Source organism: Mesoplodon densirostris, chromosome 14 (genome assembly GCF_025265405.1).
Source record: "Mesoplodon densirostris isolate mMesDen1 chromosome 14, mMesDen1 primary haplotype, whole genome shotgun sequence".
Taxonomy (NCBI): domain Eukaryota; kingdom Metazoa; phylum Chordata; class Mammalia; order Artiodactyla; family Ziphiidae; genus Mesoplodon; species Mesoplodon densirostris.
Genome location: NC_082674.1, coordinates 35553116 through 35569685, shown reverse-complemented (window position 1 = coordinate 35569685; position 16570 = coordinate 35553116). Strand labels below are relative to the sequence as shown.

The 16570-nt window shown below is 39.5% G+C and overlaps 1 protein-coding gene across 4 annotated transcripts in view; it reads left to right on the top strand.

Annotated features, from left to right (window-relative positions):
- Positions 1-16570, top strand: part of THADA (THADA armadillo repeat containing) — a 312101-nt gene that overhangs the window by 123851 nt on the left and 171680 nt on the right. For all 4 annotated transcript variants that reach the window (XM_060116779.1, XM_060116777.1, XM_060116778.1 and 1 more), the window contains exons 27-28: positions 14528-14617; positions 15741-15872. In XM_060116779.1, the coding sequence (XP_059972762.1) occupies positions 14528-14617; positions 15741-15872 (222 nt within the window). The remainder of the gene's footprint in view (positions 1-14527; positions 14618-15740; positions 15873-16570) is intronic.

The following is a 16570-nucleotide window of genomic DNA, read 5'->3' as shown; positions in this document are numbered from 1 at the left end:
ATTTACATATGAAAACAATTAGTGACTGTTCCTTCAATTAGTTATTTTTATTTAGTCTTTATATCAACCATTTTTGTAAGCTCCTTGTTTTCTGGCAAATTTGGAGACTTTTTGGAGAACTATTAGCGTGACTTTAAATTATTTTTGTACAGACTCAATGGCTAGCTGGTCTATTGTAATCACAAATAATTATGAGAAATATGGTTTTCCTTTTCCAAGGATGAAATATACTTTTTTTTTTTTTTTTTTTTGCGGTACGCGGGCCTCTCACTGTTGTGGCCTCTCCCGTTGCGGAGCACAGGCTCCGGACGCGCAGGCTTAGCGGCCATGGCTCACAGGCCCAGCCGCTCCACGGCATGTGGGATCTTCCTGGACCGGGGCATGAACCCGTGTCCCCAGCATCGGCAGGCAGACTCTCAACCACTGCACCGCCAGGGAAGCCCTGAAATATACTTTTATTGAAGCATCTGCACCTATTTGTGTGTATGTTCAGTTATGGAACTGTCTGTTTTTATTAGTAAAATGGGCACATCAGAAGCAAATATTGGGACTTCCCTCGTGGTGCTGTGGTTAAGAATGTGCCTGCCAATGCAGTGGACATGGGTTCGAGCCCTGGTCCAGGAAAATCCCACATGCCACAGAGCAACTAAGCCCGTGTACCACAACTACCACTCTAGAGCCTGTGCTCTAGAGCCCGCGAGCCACAACTACTGAAGCCCGTGTGCCTAGAGCCTGTGCTCTGCTACAAGGGAAGCCACCGCGATAAGAAGCCCGCGCACCGCAACGAAGACTACTCTTTCCCCGCTCATTGCAGCTAGAGAAAGCCCACACACAGCAACGAAGACCCAACGCAGCCAAAAATAAATAAATAAATACTTTTTTTTAAAAAAAAGAAAGTAAGCTCTATGAAAGCCTTAAAAAACAACAACAAATATTGTTTTTTTAGAATGTGAGTGGAAGAATGTGAGAGAAGCATTGTATACCATCATTTTTATTGTCTCATATCCATCCTGTGTGTGTGTGTGTGTGTGTGTGTGTGTTGTTTGTGTTTAGATGCCCTAACCATGTTTTTTTCTACCAGTATGGATCCATCCATCCCATTTTATACCTGTCTTCCTGGTCTTTGACTCTTACATTTATAGTTTGGTGTATAATTACTGCAAAGTATAGGTGTTAATATATTCAGAATACTAAGTAAAATTTTTTGTGCCAAACCCACATTTTACTCATGTTTTCAATGCGGCACTTCATGTATTTTTAAAAGCTATTTGTATGGCAAGAGTGAAAGTGACTTGTGTTCTCTGGTACTCTTAGATCTTAGAATCTCAGAGTGTGTTGACCTTAATGGTAATTTGTACCAGTCTCCTCTCTATTCCTTTCATCTCATCTTTTATTAAAGTGGGGAGGGGAACAAAGAGGGGTGGGTAACAGGAGCCAAGGCCAAAGAACAATGCATGTGTAATTGGATGAGAAGGTACAGTGTTAGATTTGTCCATGTATTATCTCATTTCTCACAGTAAATCCACAGAGTAGGCACTATTATTCCCATTTCATAGAAAACAAAGTGGAAAGGTACTCAGCAAGGTTGGATAAATCACCCAAGGTTAGTTACACTGCCAATAAGTAATCCTCCTCTGGTCTGGCTGATTCCAAACCTTTGCTCTTTCTCTACATTGTGTTTCCTCATTTCCACTCCACCACAGAATAAATAATCTATGGAACACGGTTTCAAATTTTAATCCATGATGTAGTAGAAGCCTCTTCTAAAATAAGATGTTGTGCATATTATGTAAAAATATTTTGCCTTTGAAAATAGGCTTAATATAGGCAGATAAGTAATATTTGAACTGCCTTAGTTTATGTGTCATATTTTTATCTTTGTCTGAACTCATGGCATTATTTTACTTTCAATGTGATTATATAATTAAGATGGGTATTTGGTTTAACATTTGTGAGTTTTACGCATTTTTAAGACTTTACTTGGAGGTATTTATATACTTCAAATATTTACTGGGAAGTATCTTTGCAAGGTTAGGTGAAACATTTTACCAAGCTCCCATTTTCAATGAGTCTCTGTTGGGAAAGGTTAAATAGTACTGTAGAGTAGTCTTTTGGCATTCAAGCAGTTCCTCTGCTCAACTAACGATGACGGTAATTGGCGGTCTTAGTAATAAGGTCATAAAGTCAAAAAGAGTTACCACAGTGTGGTCACCATTTTGACCATAAGGAACAGTATGTAAAAGTTGGTTAACTGGAAGGATTTCCTGCCTCCTTAGTAACTATTGTGTCTCTGTTTCTTTAGAGTCATAGCCAAATTGGAAAGAAGGGGAAAATGTTTTATGTAGAACATTTTGCATTTAGAATGGTGTTCTTTAGATTCACATGATGAAAAGCTTCTACAGAGAAAAGAAAACCAGAAACCATCCTTTGAATAAAATGCCTTTCTGCTATATTGCTTGTTCAGGGTGGTCTTCATTGTGCCTCCTTCTTGTTGGCCTGTTTTCTAAACCCTGTTTGACATATTATGGAACTTCATGTTTTTAACTGATAGAATTACTCTTTGCATTGGAATGTGTGTGTTTGTGCAACAGGGAGACAAGTACCACAGTCATTCCAAGAAACAGCTGCCACCTAAAATTTATAATCAATATTAGATGAAGAATAGAGATTAAAAATAAAACAAAAAAGGAATTGAATAGAAGCAAATATAGTATAGGGACCAGAAAAAAGCTTAAAATGAAAAAAAGGTAAATTAACATTCTCAGGGAAATGGGATAAAATTGATTACATGAAATAAGAACAGGATGGTATTTTTAAAAGAGCCATCTGAATAAGAAAGCACTTGTAAGGGGCCTTCCCCGGCAATCCAGTGGTTAGGACTCCACGCTTCCACCACAGGGGGCACGAGTTTGATCCCTTGTCCGGGTTCCCCGACTAAGATCCAGCATGCTGTGTGGTGCAGCCAAAAACAGGAAGGAAGGAAGAAGGGAAGAAAAAGGGAGGGAAAGAAGGGAGGGAGGGAAGGAAAGAGGGAGGGAGCTGTAGGAAATTAAGAAAATATGGTAGCCCAAATAAAAATTTCAAAACATAGGATGGAGGATGGAGTAAAAGAACCCTTTCAGGGGCAAAAACTAAAGAGATCAGGAGAGATGGAATGTGGGAAAGAGAAAAAATGTGAAAATCAGAAGTTTATTTCAGGCAGCTCAATATCCAACTTAAAGGAGTTCAGAAGGGAGAGCAGAACAAAGTGAGGGCAGGAAATTGTCAAAGAAATGGCACAGGAAAATTTCCTAGAACTAAAGGGTACAAATTCTAGTACAATGAATGAAAAACGATCCACACCGGGACACATCAGCATGGAATTTCTAAAATCTTGTAGAGTTAAAAAAAACTGTTTACATGTGGAGAATTAAGGATCAAAATGGCAAAAAACTTAGAAAATATGAGAGATACCTTCAACATTCTGATGGAGTATGATTTCCTTCCTTTTATTTTGTGGTCAGCTAGATTATCGATCACATACAGAGATAAACTAATAAGAATATACTTTTATTCAAAACGTTTTTTAAAATTAAGGACAAGGAAAACGTGATTTTTCTCTTTCTACTTACAGAACATAAATGAGTAAAGCACTTAAATACTTTTTAAAAAGGGAGTTGCTGAACAATATTTAACACACACGCCTATGTTTGCCACTCCTCCAAAACAACTGTGTGTATCATATGTTTAATTTCAGTGTTTTTATACACGTATAGAAAAGGTCTAGAATGGGCCACTGTGAAATTTCTTTTACTACTTACTCGTCTTTATATTGTCTAGGGTTTTTTAAATGAGTGTATATTAATTATATTGATAATTAATAGAATATAACTAAAAAGAGGGGAAGAAAAGAGACTTGATTTATTCCTTAATTTATTTTTGAAAGTGTAAGCAGTGCATTCTATGTCTGTCTCTTCTCCTAGGTGCTGTAGGAGATACAGTTGAAGTAGCAAGCACAGCCTCAGCCTTTGAAGGATTTGGGGTCTGGCTGTTAAGGGGAAACACGCATGGAAGGGAATGGCTCCCAGCCGTGTTGAAAGTCTGCCTCTGTGTGATCTCAATGTACAGGCTGCTCTCAGGGCCAAGCAGATGGCTTTCCAGGGTCTGTGAAGAGATGGCAGCCTACTTACTTGAGAGTACTTTAAAAAAACAGCATTCGTGAGAATACCAAACAAGAACCCTGATCCTGGAATGTCTAATTTAATAAATTTCATTTGCATTTCTACAGAAACCAACATGCTTCCAGCTGCCAAACCCAGGAGCCAGAGGTTAGGGTTTTAAATAATAATAACAATAATGAGTTATACTTATTCCAGATTAGTTTTCTGGCTCTCCAAAAAATAATGGCAAAGATGTCCAAAATGTTTTTTTCACAACTCTGCCAAACGCTGGCTTTTCCTCTTCGTCTGGAGATCCAGCCAATCTGTTGAAAATTATCCTATTTTTTTGATTACTTCCAGGCAGTTGTTCAGAGAGAAGACTAAATCCTGCAGTCTAAGATGGACATCCACTAAGTGGAGACTCTTTTCCATACTTTTCCATGCAGCAGAAGAAATCACACTTTGATTTCTGAGTCTTATTTCTTCTAGCTGTGAATTTGGGAAAATGTACATCAGACATCACATCATACCTCGTTACGGACAGCGTTTTGTATTTATTGGGAATGTAACATTTGCCTGGTGACTCCTTAGTTTTTCTGTTTTTGTTTTTGTTTTTTTTCCTTGTAAATAAGCCTTGGCCTGAGTATAAACTTACAAAAAAACATGGATTCACTAGGGAGAAGGAAGCCTTGAGCCTGAATAAGAACAAGCATATACACTCTCTTTTCTGTTTTGATTTGCATGAGATTTAGAGGTTTTTTTCCTTTGTATTTTTGTTTTTAGTTTTTTGTCGGGGGGGGGGCAGTTGTGGTGGGGAGAGTGGTTAAGAGTTGTAGTGTATTAGTAAGATTTTCTTAATTTGAATATAGGAGAGACTTGAGACTATTAGATCAAATGGAATGTCTGTGGTCCATTGATCTCTGAAAATGCTTTGTAAGAGCAGATGGATAGATTTTTGAAGTTTAGTTGAGCTGGCGGGTTGCCTGCTCATCTATTCCCTTTAAAGTCAGTGGGTGGGCCAGGCTCAGTGTATGGAAGTGGAAGCTCAGGTAGGGAATCTTAATCTAAGTTGACCAGGGCTGATTGACAGCAGTGGAGAGATCGCTATCTGATCCAATAATGAGGACATGAACTCCTTTGAAAACTGGCCTATGTGGGCCATAGTGTCCTCTGCTCGTTAAGCAGATGCCTGGCACAGGATGGTTGGATTACCTGTGTAATAGAAACCCTGAAAAGTCTAGTGGCTAGATTGGGAAACAAGGCAATTGGGTTCTAGTTGTGCACTTTCCCCCCAGCTTGTATTTTGATCTTGGGAGACTCACGTAATTCTTCTGGGCACTGGTTTCCTCATCTGGAAAATTAAGCGATTAGAGTAGTAGACCTCTCTGAGGGTCCTTCTCATTCTAATATTTTCCTTGAAGTCGGGAACTCTTGTTGGCACCTTCCCCTCGCTTTAGTAGTAAGAATTGGCAAATTGATATTAGCCTTAATGAAAATGTCTATAAGGTTTAGAGTAGGATCTTGAAAAAATTAATTGAATGAAAGTATTACAGGGATAGAAGCCAAAAAGCTTTTATTCTGAAATATTGGACCTTTTGCTAAATTAGTCTATTAACTGTTAATGAGTAAAAAAAGAAATTTCTAGGTGATTTCTTGCTGGAATTTTGGATGAGAATGAGGCCAGTTCAGCACTGTTTGAACTGTTTGCATGTTTAGTTCATTTGCTTGACTAGGGTTTTAATACCTGTATGATACTCTTGAGAATTACCAAATACATTTTTTAATCCTGTACATATTTTTAGAGTCAGACTGTTGGGGAATGGACCCCTATGGTTGAAAAGAAAACAGCCCATCCTTTTCTGGGGCAAGATTTGTGGAGGGAGTTCTAAGAAAACAGTAAGAAGACAGCAGATATTTACTGAGTGTCCCATGTACTAGGACCATTCTAGGTGTCGAGGTTAGAGATGAAATAAGAATTTTTAGTCTCAAGGATCTAACCTCCTAGTGAGAGGAGACAGACTTGGAACATGTTTTAATAAACAGCAGTAACTATTAATGTTATGAAAAAGATGAAATCATTATTGTAGGGACAGATGGAGTGTGCTTTTTTAACTAGAGAGGTTTGAAAAGATGGGAATAAAAGGAAGTAAAGAGATAGGGCGTGTGGGCAGCTGTCTGAGTTTCACTTTGTCTTCCAAAGCCTTCACTCTCTAAACTGTGACTCTTGAGCTCACATAGGTGTATCAGAGCCTGCGATTGCAAAGGATAAGATGGAGGCCAAACTGATGATCCCTCACCTCAACCCTGCTTCAACCAGAACAGTTCTAGTTTGTTGTTGGTTTTTTGTTTTTATTTAAGTTTTAAATATTGAGATTATAGTTGAAAAAAGTGGTCTATTGCGTTAAAGATTTGGAAAACAGCTGGCTTGGAATAAACCAGTTATGTTCATTCTTGCCCTTAATGACTTAACTCTTATGTTTTCACAGTTGTGCTAGGCAGATAATGGCCCCCCCCAGAACCTGTAAATATTACCTTGTAAGCAAAGGGGGTCTTTGGAGATGTGATTAAATTAAGGATCTTTTGATGGGGAGATTATCTTGGATTATTTGGTTGGGATAATGTAATCACTGATAAGAGGGAGGCAGGGGAGATTTGAGAGACAGAAGAAGAGAAAGCAGTGTGACCACAGAGGCAGAGATTGGCGTAATGGGGCTACAGGCAAAGAATGCCAGCAGCCACCCAAAACTAGAAGAGGTTAAGGATTGTATTCTCCCCTAGAGTCTCTGGAGGTGCCCCACTGACTCTTTGATTTTGGACTGTTGATACTGATTTCAGATTTCTGGCCTCCAGAGCTGTGAGAGTTAAATTGTGGGTTCCTTGTTATCAGGGTCCCTTTTATTTAGCATATTACCTTTTCCACAGAGTATAACTCAGTGCCTTGAATGTTATAACTGTGCTTCAGTTACCTATTGCTGCATAACAAACACCCCCAAATTTAGTGGCTTAAAATAACAACAGTTTTTGTTTTGTTTTGTTTTTGTTTTTTCTGTGGTACGCGGGCCTCTCACTGTTGTGGCCTCTCCCGTTGCGGGGCACAGGCTCTGGACGCGCAGGCTCAGTGGCCATGGCTTACGGGTCCAGCCACTCCACGGCATGTGGGATCTTCCCAGACCAGGGCACAAACCTGTGTCCCCTGCATCGGCAAGCGGACTCTCAACCACCGCGCCACCAGGGAAGCCCAACAACAGTTTTTTATTTCTCACAATTCTGTGGGTTGGCTGGGTTCAGCTGGGTGGTTCTTTACTGTGTGGTGTCATCTGGGATCACTCAAGTGGAAGCATTCATCTGAGATGTCGACTGGGAGCGGGGGGCTAGAGGGGCCTCTCTAGCAGAGTAGTCACATCCTCAAGACAGTGAATACAGAAGCTGCCTTGCTTCGTGGAGCCTAAGGCACTTTCACTACCTCCTGTTGATCAGAGAAGGCACAGGGCTAGACTAGAATCCAGGGGAAAGGAGATAGACCTTACCTCCTGAAGGGAAGGAGACCTGCACATATAGGGCAGTAGGAACTGTTGTCGGCCATCTTTGGAAACAGTCTACCACAAACTGTTTAGAAAATGATTATTGAATTAACCCAGATAGACTGATTCTGAGATTTTATACATAAGGAGATTCAGTAAGAAACATTTTCTAAGAAAAAAATTTCTGTTGTAAAAAAATCCAATATAAGCTGCTAGAATGGGACCTTGCACACATGAGGAATTCAAGAGATGCATGCTTACTGACCAGCTGGCTGGGTAAGGAGTGTTAACTGTATTTCCCAGCTCACTCCTGGCTAGTGATTTCACATGGGGAAGGGCAGGGCACTTCCAGAACCAAGACCTTTAACTTCCCTCCCTGGGTATAGTATAGTGATGGCTGGTTTTGTGATTTGGAAGATTCTCCACCTGAAAAGCAGTTCCTGAAGGGAAGGATTAGAAAAACATTCGACGTGGCCAAGAATTTCATGGCTATCTACAGAGGTTAAGAAGGGAGATGAGACTGGCAGGAGACCTGGTCAGAGTCAGTACCCTTAGAACGGAGGCCCTGAAAAAGATGCCTTTCCTTTAACTTCCTATACCATTTGCCTGAAATTTAATAACAGGACTTCCTGGTGGACCCATCACAGTGATTACAAGTGCTTCTTGGGTATAAGATTCTGACCCTGGGACCCCTGACATCCCTTTTGTCCAGTCACTTATTCTTGCTTAATTATTAGTACTCTAGGGAGAGATTCTGGTGTCAGCCCTAGTCAGAGGTAGAGAGAGGATTCTAGAAATGGAGTCAGACATGGTTCTCCCGGTGGGAGTCCAAATCCAGATTTCTTTTTTATTAGTTGTTTCTATTTTATGAGTTTGCATTTGATCATCCTTTGAAATGTGTTTGTGTGTGCTTTGTCTTCTTTGTAGGTTTGTTTGCATTTGGGAGCACTGTTTTTCTTAAGATGAGCTTGCTGTTTTTATCAGCAATCACCGTGGCAAGGAGACGTAGGCCCTTAGCTGATTTCTCTCCTCTGGGGTGGTTTTATAGGCCAGAATCTGGGGAGTAGCTAGGTTTTAATAGTTTATTGGGTTCCCATTTCAAATACAGACTGAAAACCTCCAGGCTTTTGCCTTCATCATTTGTTTCCATCTAATGACCAGTTTTATGGTGTTTACTCCATGGCCTGTGAATAAGTCCTGTTTTTTTTTATAACCAGGCACAAACTCTGCCTTTGCTGCTATTTATTATGTACTTCCTTACTCCTGCATGTTTTTGCTTGCCCTTGCTAGCTTTCTCTTTTTATACCTTTGTACATTATTACTCTGTTGATCCCTGTTCCTGAGATGATTGAGAATGATAGGGGGTATGTATGTAGGAATTGGGGGTGGATATACCTTATTTTTACTTTTAACACATTTCCCCAAGTGCTTCTTTTCTTTGCATGATAGTTTTCATCCTGATACTTTTGTGAAACTCAGAAGCATGTGCTTCTGGCATTTCAACTTTTCATATGTGTGGCCGAGCTTAGGATACAGATCTCTAAGAGAAATAGAAGCTTGATTCAATTGAAGGTTCCTCTAGGCTGTTAGATGGCAGGGTGGATTCATAGACTACCAAAATGACCAAAGCTCAGATGCTCTCAAAAACTAGACTCTCTTGGCATTACCAAGATTAGATGTGGAATGTGCAGACAAAAGGGCAGCGCTGAATGTGGCTGGATTAGGACTGCTTTCCCCACACAGCTTAGCCAAGACGGGATGAGTTGTTCTGGATGGTGTCTGGATTAGTGCCCCAAACCTATGTTCAAGCATAGGAAAGGCACAGAGAGCATACCACACGGAGGCTACTACATTAAAATGGGTTCAGATTGATAATGGAACAGTGTTCTTGATATATTGTGAAGTGTAAAAAACAGATTATAGAGCAGTATATAAGGAGGAGAAAGGTATAGACAGACCTCAGAACAGACTGGTAGCTATCTTTGGGTAGTGTGCTTGTGGTGATTTTTAGATTTTTCTTTGCAGTGTTCTTTATTATCTAATTTTTTCTCGATAAATAAGAAGTTCTAGAATACATTTAAAATCGCTTTTGAAATAAAACAAAATGGTGCCAGGCAAGCATTTTCTTTCATTCAGTAAACCTTTCTTGCTAGCCTACTCTGTTCTCGGCCCCAGCTGGGCTCTGGGGGAGTCCAGCACTGAACATGGCAGACCGAGGAGCGCCTTGGTGGAGATCACAGCCACTCTGTGCTCCTGACACCTTATTCTTGGTGCAAGGCAAGTGGATTTCTTCAGGCAGCTTCTGTGTTTCCCCCAAGAGCCTCTCATCGGTTGTGTCTGCATAATTCTTACCTGGTGGGATAGGGAATAACTCACCTTTTGTGTAGTCTGACAGTTCCAAGGTTAAAGCTGCTTATTCTCACTCTCTATCCTGGCTTGTTTGTTTTCTCCTGTGTCTGTCTGTTTTATCCCATTCAGAGTATTTGCTGGTCTCCTTTGTCTTCCTAGGAGCTTGAACTTACAGAGGTTCAGTTTTTCCTTTTTATCATTTCTCTTGTTTCCTGTAAAGTTGCTGGGCTAGTTTTTGGCCACGTAGATAAACAGGTTTGAAATGCCTGTCGCTGGTGAATTTACCCCCAGGGCTTGCTATATCTGGGGAGGTAACATATCAGCCTGTTGGCTCATTTGGGGGACCTAGAATCAAACTGTTTTGCAAACCAGGGAGATGAGCTTTGTATATTTGTGTTTAAGAACATTTCGAGCCCTGGCAAGATACTCAGTTTATTAATTCACATGATGATTCTGAATGTCCTTAGATATAACTAAGGATGCACTTTAAGAAATCATTAATTTGTTACCATCTTAGTCATAATTCCTTTTCTCCTTGACTTTGTCAAGGACTCTTTCGTCTAGCTTCATTCACTCAGCAACTGTTTATTAAGCACCAGCTGTGAACTGAGCGTCATACTTAGTACCTGAGATAATATGGAGAAATAAGATAGATATAGTTAGTCTCTGCCTGTGCAGAACATGTAATCAGTGGGAGAAATAAGTAAATTGGAAGTTCTATGTATGAAGTGTTATAAGTGCTATTATGGGGAGATTGTAGGTTATAGTGTAAGACCAATGTCAGGCACCTAACCCACATTTGCGACATCAGGGAAGGTGTCCTGGAAGAAGCTGGCCTAAGCCCCAAATTGAAGGATTATTTGGAGTTAGTCTGGGGTGGGCAAGGGCAGAAGTGTTCCTAACAGAAAGTATATTTGCCAACATCTGGAGACTAGAAAGAGCATGTAATGTTGATAGAACCAAAAGAAACTCTGCATGGCTGGGTTTGAAGGTGGAGAGGCAAGAGATAGCTGGACAAGTGAGTCAGATTAAGCAGAACTTTGAAAATCAGGCTAAAGAGTTTAGACTGTCCAAAAAGCAGTAGGGAGCCATTAATCTCCTAATGTCGCATGATTAGCTTTGTATTTTAAAGAGAGAATTCTTATCACAACAGAGAGTTTTACAGAGGGGGAAGATGTGAGGCAAAGAGATCAAGTGAGAGGCTGACATAGCATCTAGGCAAGAAATAATGGCGGTCAGACTTGTAAGTAGTGGGGATGATGGGAAATAGACTCAACAGATACTCTGGAGGTAGAAGTAGCAAGATTTGCCTGTTGCCTGGGTGCACTGGGAGTTTCAGGCTTGGCAAGTTGGGTGAGTAGTTAAGTGTCAGTTGGGTGGGTACCAGTCACTGAGAGAAGAAAAAAGGCGTAAGGCATAGGTTTGAGGTCAACTATATTAGAATTTTTTTTTCCTCTGTGGCTAATATTACTTATTCATTCATTGCCAAAATATTTACCAGTCAACCAACATGTACCTAGTATTGTGCTGTGTATCAAGAGAGATTCAGGGAAGTAGAGATGCCTATAGATATTAATGCTGTAGTTGAGGTGAAAAGGTACACATTTAGTGAATGTCCATGGGGTCACCACATTTCTACTCTCTCTAATCTGTCTGCTCTTGTCACCTCTCTCTCCTATTCAGATACTTGCAGTGCCTGTAAGACAGGTGAATCTGTCTAGTCTGGCATTCAGATTTCTAAAAAATCGTACGTCATCCTATGTTTTCTACTTTCTCTTGTCATGAAGTCCTGAGTTCGATCGCTGGTTGGGGAGCTAAGATCCTGCAAGCTGCTCAGTGCAGCCAAAAAAAAAAAAGCCTTTAATTTTAGAATAGTAGCTCCTCAGCCCTTTTCTCTGGCATTATCATGGTCAGCAGAGCCAGTTATTTATCAAGGCAATTTCTAGATGATGGTGCTAACAACCATATGGTCTACTTAAGTGAGAATGCTTGTCTTTCTTATTCCGCCAAGAGATATCAGGCCATTAAGGAATGACTTACTCCCCTGGAAATTAGTGACTGATTCCTTGAGAAGAGATATCCACCAGGCTTTGTTGTGTAGATGGAGATGTTCTGTATGAGCTAATGTACTCAGGGATCCCAGTACTGAACTCTTACAGTTTTATCTTTAAGTGACTCTACTAAAAATGGAAGCTGATATTCTTGACCAGTTTTGCTTGGAGGTGGTAAGGAATGTAACATAGCCTGTAGTGGAATTGTTTTGTCTTCCCCCTCAATAAAACATTGACCTTGCAAAGCCCAGGTTTGCGATTTATTAAGGATGAAATTTATACATGTTATCCTTTGTAACAGCAAGAGACTGGTAACAACCCAAAGCCCTAACCATTAGGGATTAAATCAGTTACACTCAACCATAATGTGGTTTACTCTGCAGCCATTAAATGGAAAGAAATAGTTCAGGGTGCCTGATATTGAATGACTTTGTAGATATAGTTTAGATGAAAAAAAATCAAGGTGCACAGCAGTATATGTAATATGCATATTTGTTGGGGGAAAAAGGTCAAATGAAAAGTAAGTACTTAATGCACTGAATTTTTTAAAAGAGAAAGCTAAGATACTTTTGCATAGTTTTCTATGAGGAGAGGCACTGGGCAGTCTAGTGTGTTTCTTATAATATTTATTATTTTTTTCCATAAAAATATCTAATAAGTACAAAAAGGAAATGAGCTTATTTAACATAAAATGTCCAGTAAATGTTCAATAAATCTGTAACTTATTTATTGAGGATAAAGTAAGGATAGAATAAGGGATGAAGTAAGGGATAGAGTAAGGACTTTTTAAAAAATTTGATCTTACTGAATATGAAATAGGTATAAAAGAAAATTTATAACGTGTGGTAAGGTTTAAAAGGTTTGCAACAAACAAAAGTAATCACTTCTCCCCAAAATCATGGGGAAATACCACTACATACCCACAAGGATGGATAAAATGGAAAAAAAGATAACAGCAAATGTTGGAAGGGATATAGAGCCACTAGAATGCTTATTTGTTGTTGGGAGTGTAAAATGCTATAACTATTTTGGAAAACAGTCAGTTTTCTAAGAAGAATTAAAACATATGTCCACAAAAACCTTGTGTAAGAATGTTCATAGCAGCTTTATTCATGAAAGCCAACAAATGGAAACAGTCCCTGTCTGTCAAGAGAAGAATGGATAAACAACCTTGTATATTCAAAAAGAATCAAACTACTGATATGTTGAATAACATGAATGAATCTCATAAACTTTATGCTGAGTGAAAAAAGCCAGACACAAAAAGTTATGTAATGCATTATTACATTTATATGAAATTCTGGAATAGACAAAACCAAATTGTGGTGATAGAAATCAAATCATGGTTGCTTTGGGGATTCAGAATTGACTGGGAAAGGGGCACAAGGGAACTTTCTGGGATGATGGAAAATTACTGAGGCTTCATAGGGTTGGATTACATGAGTGTATGCATTTGTGAAAATTGATCGAATGGTACACTTAAGGTTTGAGCATTTCACTGTGTGTGAAATACACCCCAATTTTTTTATACCCCAGTTTTTAAACAATGATATTTTGGGTCTTCATTAATAGGAGCATGCATCTAGAATTGCTAAGAAGGGCAAGTCGGGGAATATTTATGTTACCCCTTCAGAGTAATTCTTTAATCGTTTTGGAGACAGTACTTAACACCAAATGCTATGTTTAGCTTGAGCTTTTTTGTCGGTTGTACAGTTGGAAGACCTATTTTCAGAGTCTTGTCAGAGTTCAGGGGGCAGTATTTATAAAGAGGGAAAAGGTAGCCCTCTCAGATTGGCGCTCCAGAACTTCACATGCCATGTTTCTGATAACCGTGCTCCAGACCAGTGGGTCTCAGCTGGGAACCTTTTTTTCCCTCTCAGGGTGCATTTGGCAACGCCCAGAGATATTTTTGGTTGTCAGCTGGTGGGAGGAGGAGGTGTTGAGCTACTGGCATCTAGTGGGTAGAAGCTGTGGAGGCTGCTAAACCCTCTACAATGCACAGGACGGCCTCCACAACAAAGAGCAGCTCATCCAGGCTGCTATTGGTGCCGACTTTGAGAAACCTTGTTTTACATTTGCCCTTACTACTGAAGCTGAGTCAGTCTCAGTCTTCCAGGTGCTGACTATACTCATAGTCCAAATCAATGGCGGAAACTTGGCATTTTCACAAATTGCATATTTCTTCCCTGTCAGAAGTTAATCTTAAATACTTGTAGGTATATGTAATCTTAAATTTTGAGATAAAATTCCATGCGTTAAGAGCATTTCCAAAATCCAGATTAAATCTGTTGTTTCTATTGATTGTTCAATTCTTCAGATGTGAGTTTTGTTCTTGACTTTATTTCATTAAATCTTCAAACAAATGATCTTCGTTGTCATTCTTTAAAAAATAAATAAATAAAAAGGCTTTATTATCAAATCAGAAGAAATGAATGATAGTAATTTATCTATTTTTCTCTCTACACAGAATGACAGGGAGTGAATTTTTCTCTCGTTTCCCCGAACTCTATCCCTTTCTTCTCAAACAGTTGGAAACTGTAGCCAATACCGTGGACAGGTAAGAAGAGAATAGGGTGGGGCAAAGTGAAATCAAGGATGTGAATTACTTCAAGATTTTTCCCTCCAGGCAGCAATTGATCAGCTCCTTCCTTGTAAACAATAGATGGATTTTTTTAAAGTGCTTCTTTATTAAATACATTGTGTTGCCTGACACTCTGTAGTAGATATACACCTGAAAGGTTGTATAAAATCCAGGTTTTATATTATATTTTACATTTTAAACATCCTATTTTTAAAGTTTTTAGTGTTTTATAGGAGTTAGCTTTTTAGAAGCACATGGTGATTTCTTCTAAGAATCATTTTCTTCCTCTTATATTCAAAATCTGTGTGTTTACATATTGAGTTTGCTTTAACACACCCCTGTCATTTTTTTTATCACTGGCCTGTTGCAACTGACTAATCTGGTCACTTGTGATCAGAAATGGTACTATTCTACTTGAGTGAAGATGGCCAGTGACCCTGGAAACACAAAATAATGCTATTAAAGGGCTTCCAGTCTGATCAGAGCAGATCAAAAAGTTCTCCATTGTCTTTTCAATCACATTCTGTGGCTGGTAGTATAATTTTTAGAATGGACATCTTAGAGCATGGACCATTTTATTCTTTTAGCAGTTTTTGCACTTGGCATGAATTTATACCAATTGTCTGTAATGAGAAAATAAGAAAATTCGCATCAGTGAATTTTACTTCTGTTTATGATCCATTTCCTCACATTAGTAATTTGTGCAGACAGGCTTTTCTGGCCCTGGTAAGTGACTGTTCACGCTTTCTTAAGTACATTTAGATGTTAAGAGTTTCACATTTCATACTCTGGAATAGACACCTCTCTACTGTCTGAACAGCTGAGATCAAAACAGCAGACTCGAATTATCAAATAATATGCTTTGAGAAGAGAATCCTGTGCAGAAGCCCAATCCGTGGCTTTGCCAGTAGTTCTTCCTCATTTGCACACTAAGAAAATATGAAGTGAATGGAGGAAAAAACGCAAAAAGGAAAATTATTGCTGATCATAGAGTCTCACTTTATATATCAATACATAATTATTTAATGAGAAAAATGTTTGAAGATAGTGCCTTGCCTAAAGTTTTAAACCTTTTATGTACAATAATTTTTTTTTTCAGTGATACAGGAGAACTAAACCATCATCCCAGCATGTTTCTCTTACTTTTGGTGTTGGGGAGGCTCTACCCTTCCCCGATGGATGGCACCTGTTCTGCTCTCAGCATGGCACCTTTTATTCCCTTCATTATGAGGTAGTGTATGCCTTATGGAAATAATGGGAATGGGCATGGGGGCTTTATGGGGCTGTTTGATCCTGTTCCTATTTCAGAAATTATAGATTTTTTTTTTTTTTTTTTTACTCTGGGAGGGTTCTTGTGAAGGCGGGGGCCTGGGATTATTGCCATTGCCCCCAACTGGTCTCCAGTGTTTCAGATGGTGGGTTTAGGAGCTCATGTCTACTGTTTAAGTAGTGTTTTCTGGGAGTCCTGCCTGCTAATGGGTGTGTGGTGTTGATAGGAGATACCCCCTTTTGATAAACATAGCCTGGGTGTTTACATTATCCCTGTGTTGAGCCTGGCCAGCATGGGGCAGGCTCAGTTCTGGCATATATCCCCTGTCCAGGGGTTCAGGAGGACACCTGCCCCTTCACTCTGGAGGAGTTTGCTGGTGGTTGCAAGGGGCAACATCTAGATGGCAATGCTGTGTAGCACGAGTTCACTTCCCACTCATCCTCCCTTTCAAGCTTGGAGTACCTGAGAAAAAGCCATGCATAAAGATTACACATGGATTCAAATGATAACAGGCTTTTCTGCTTCTACAGCCTATTACCACTTCCTCTTGTTATATTTTTTTGAGGCATTCGCCAGCTTCTGATCACCTTTTTCATTTTGGATCAAAGGCCTCAATAAACAGTCCTCCAAAAAGTATTGAAATTTTCTTATGAAATATT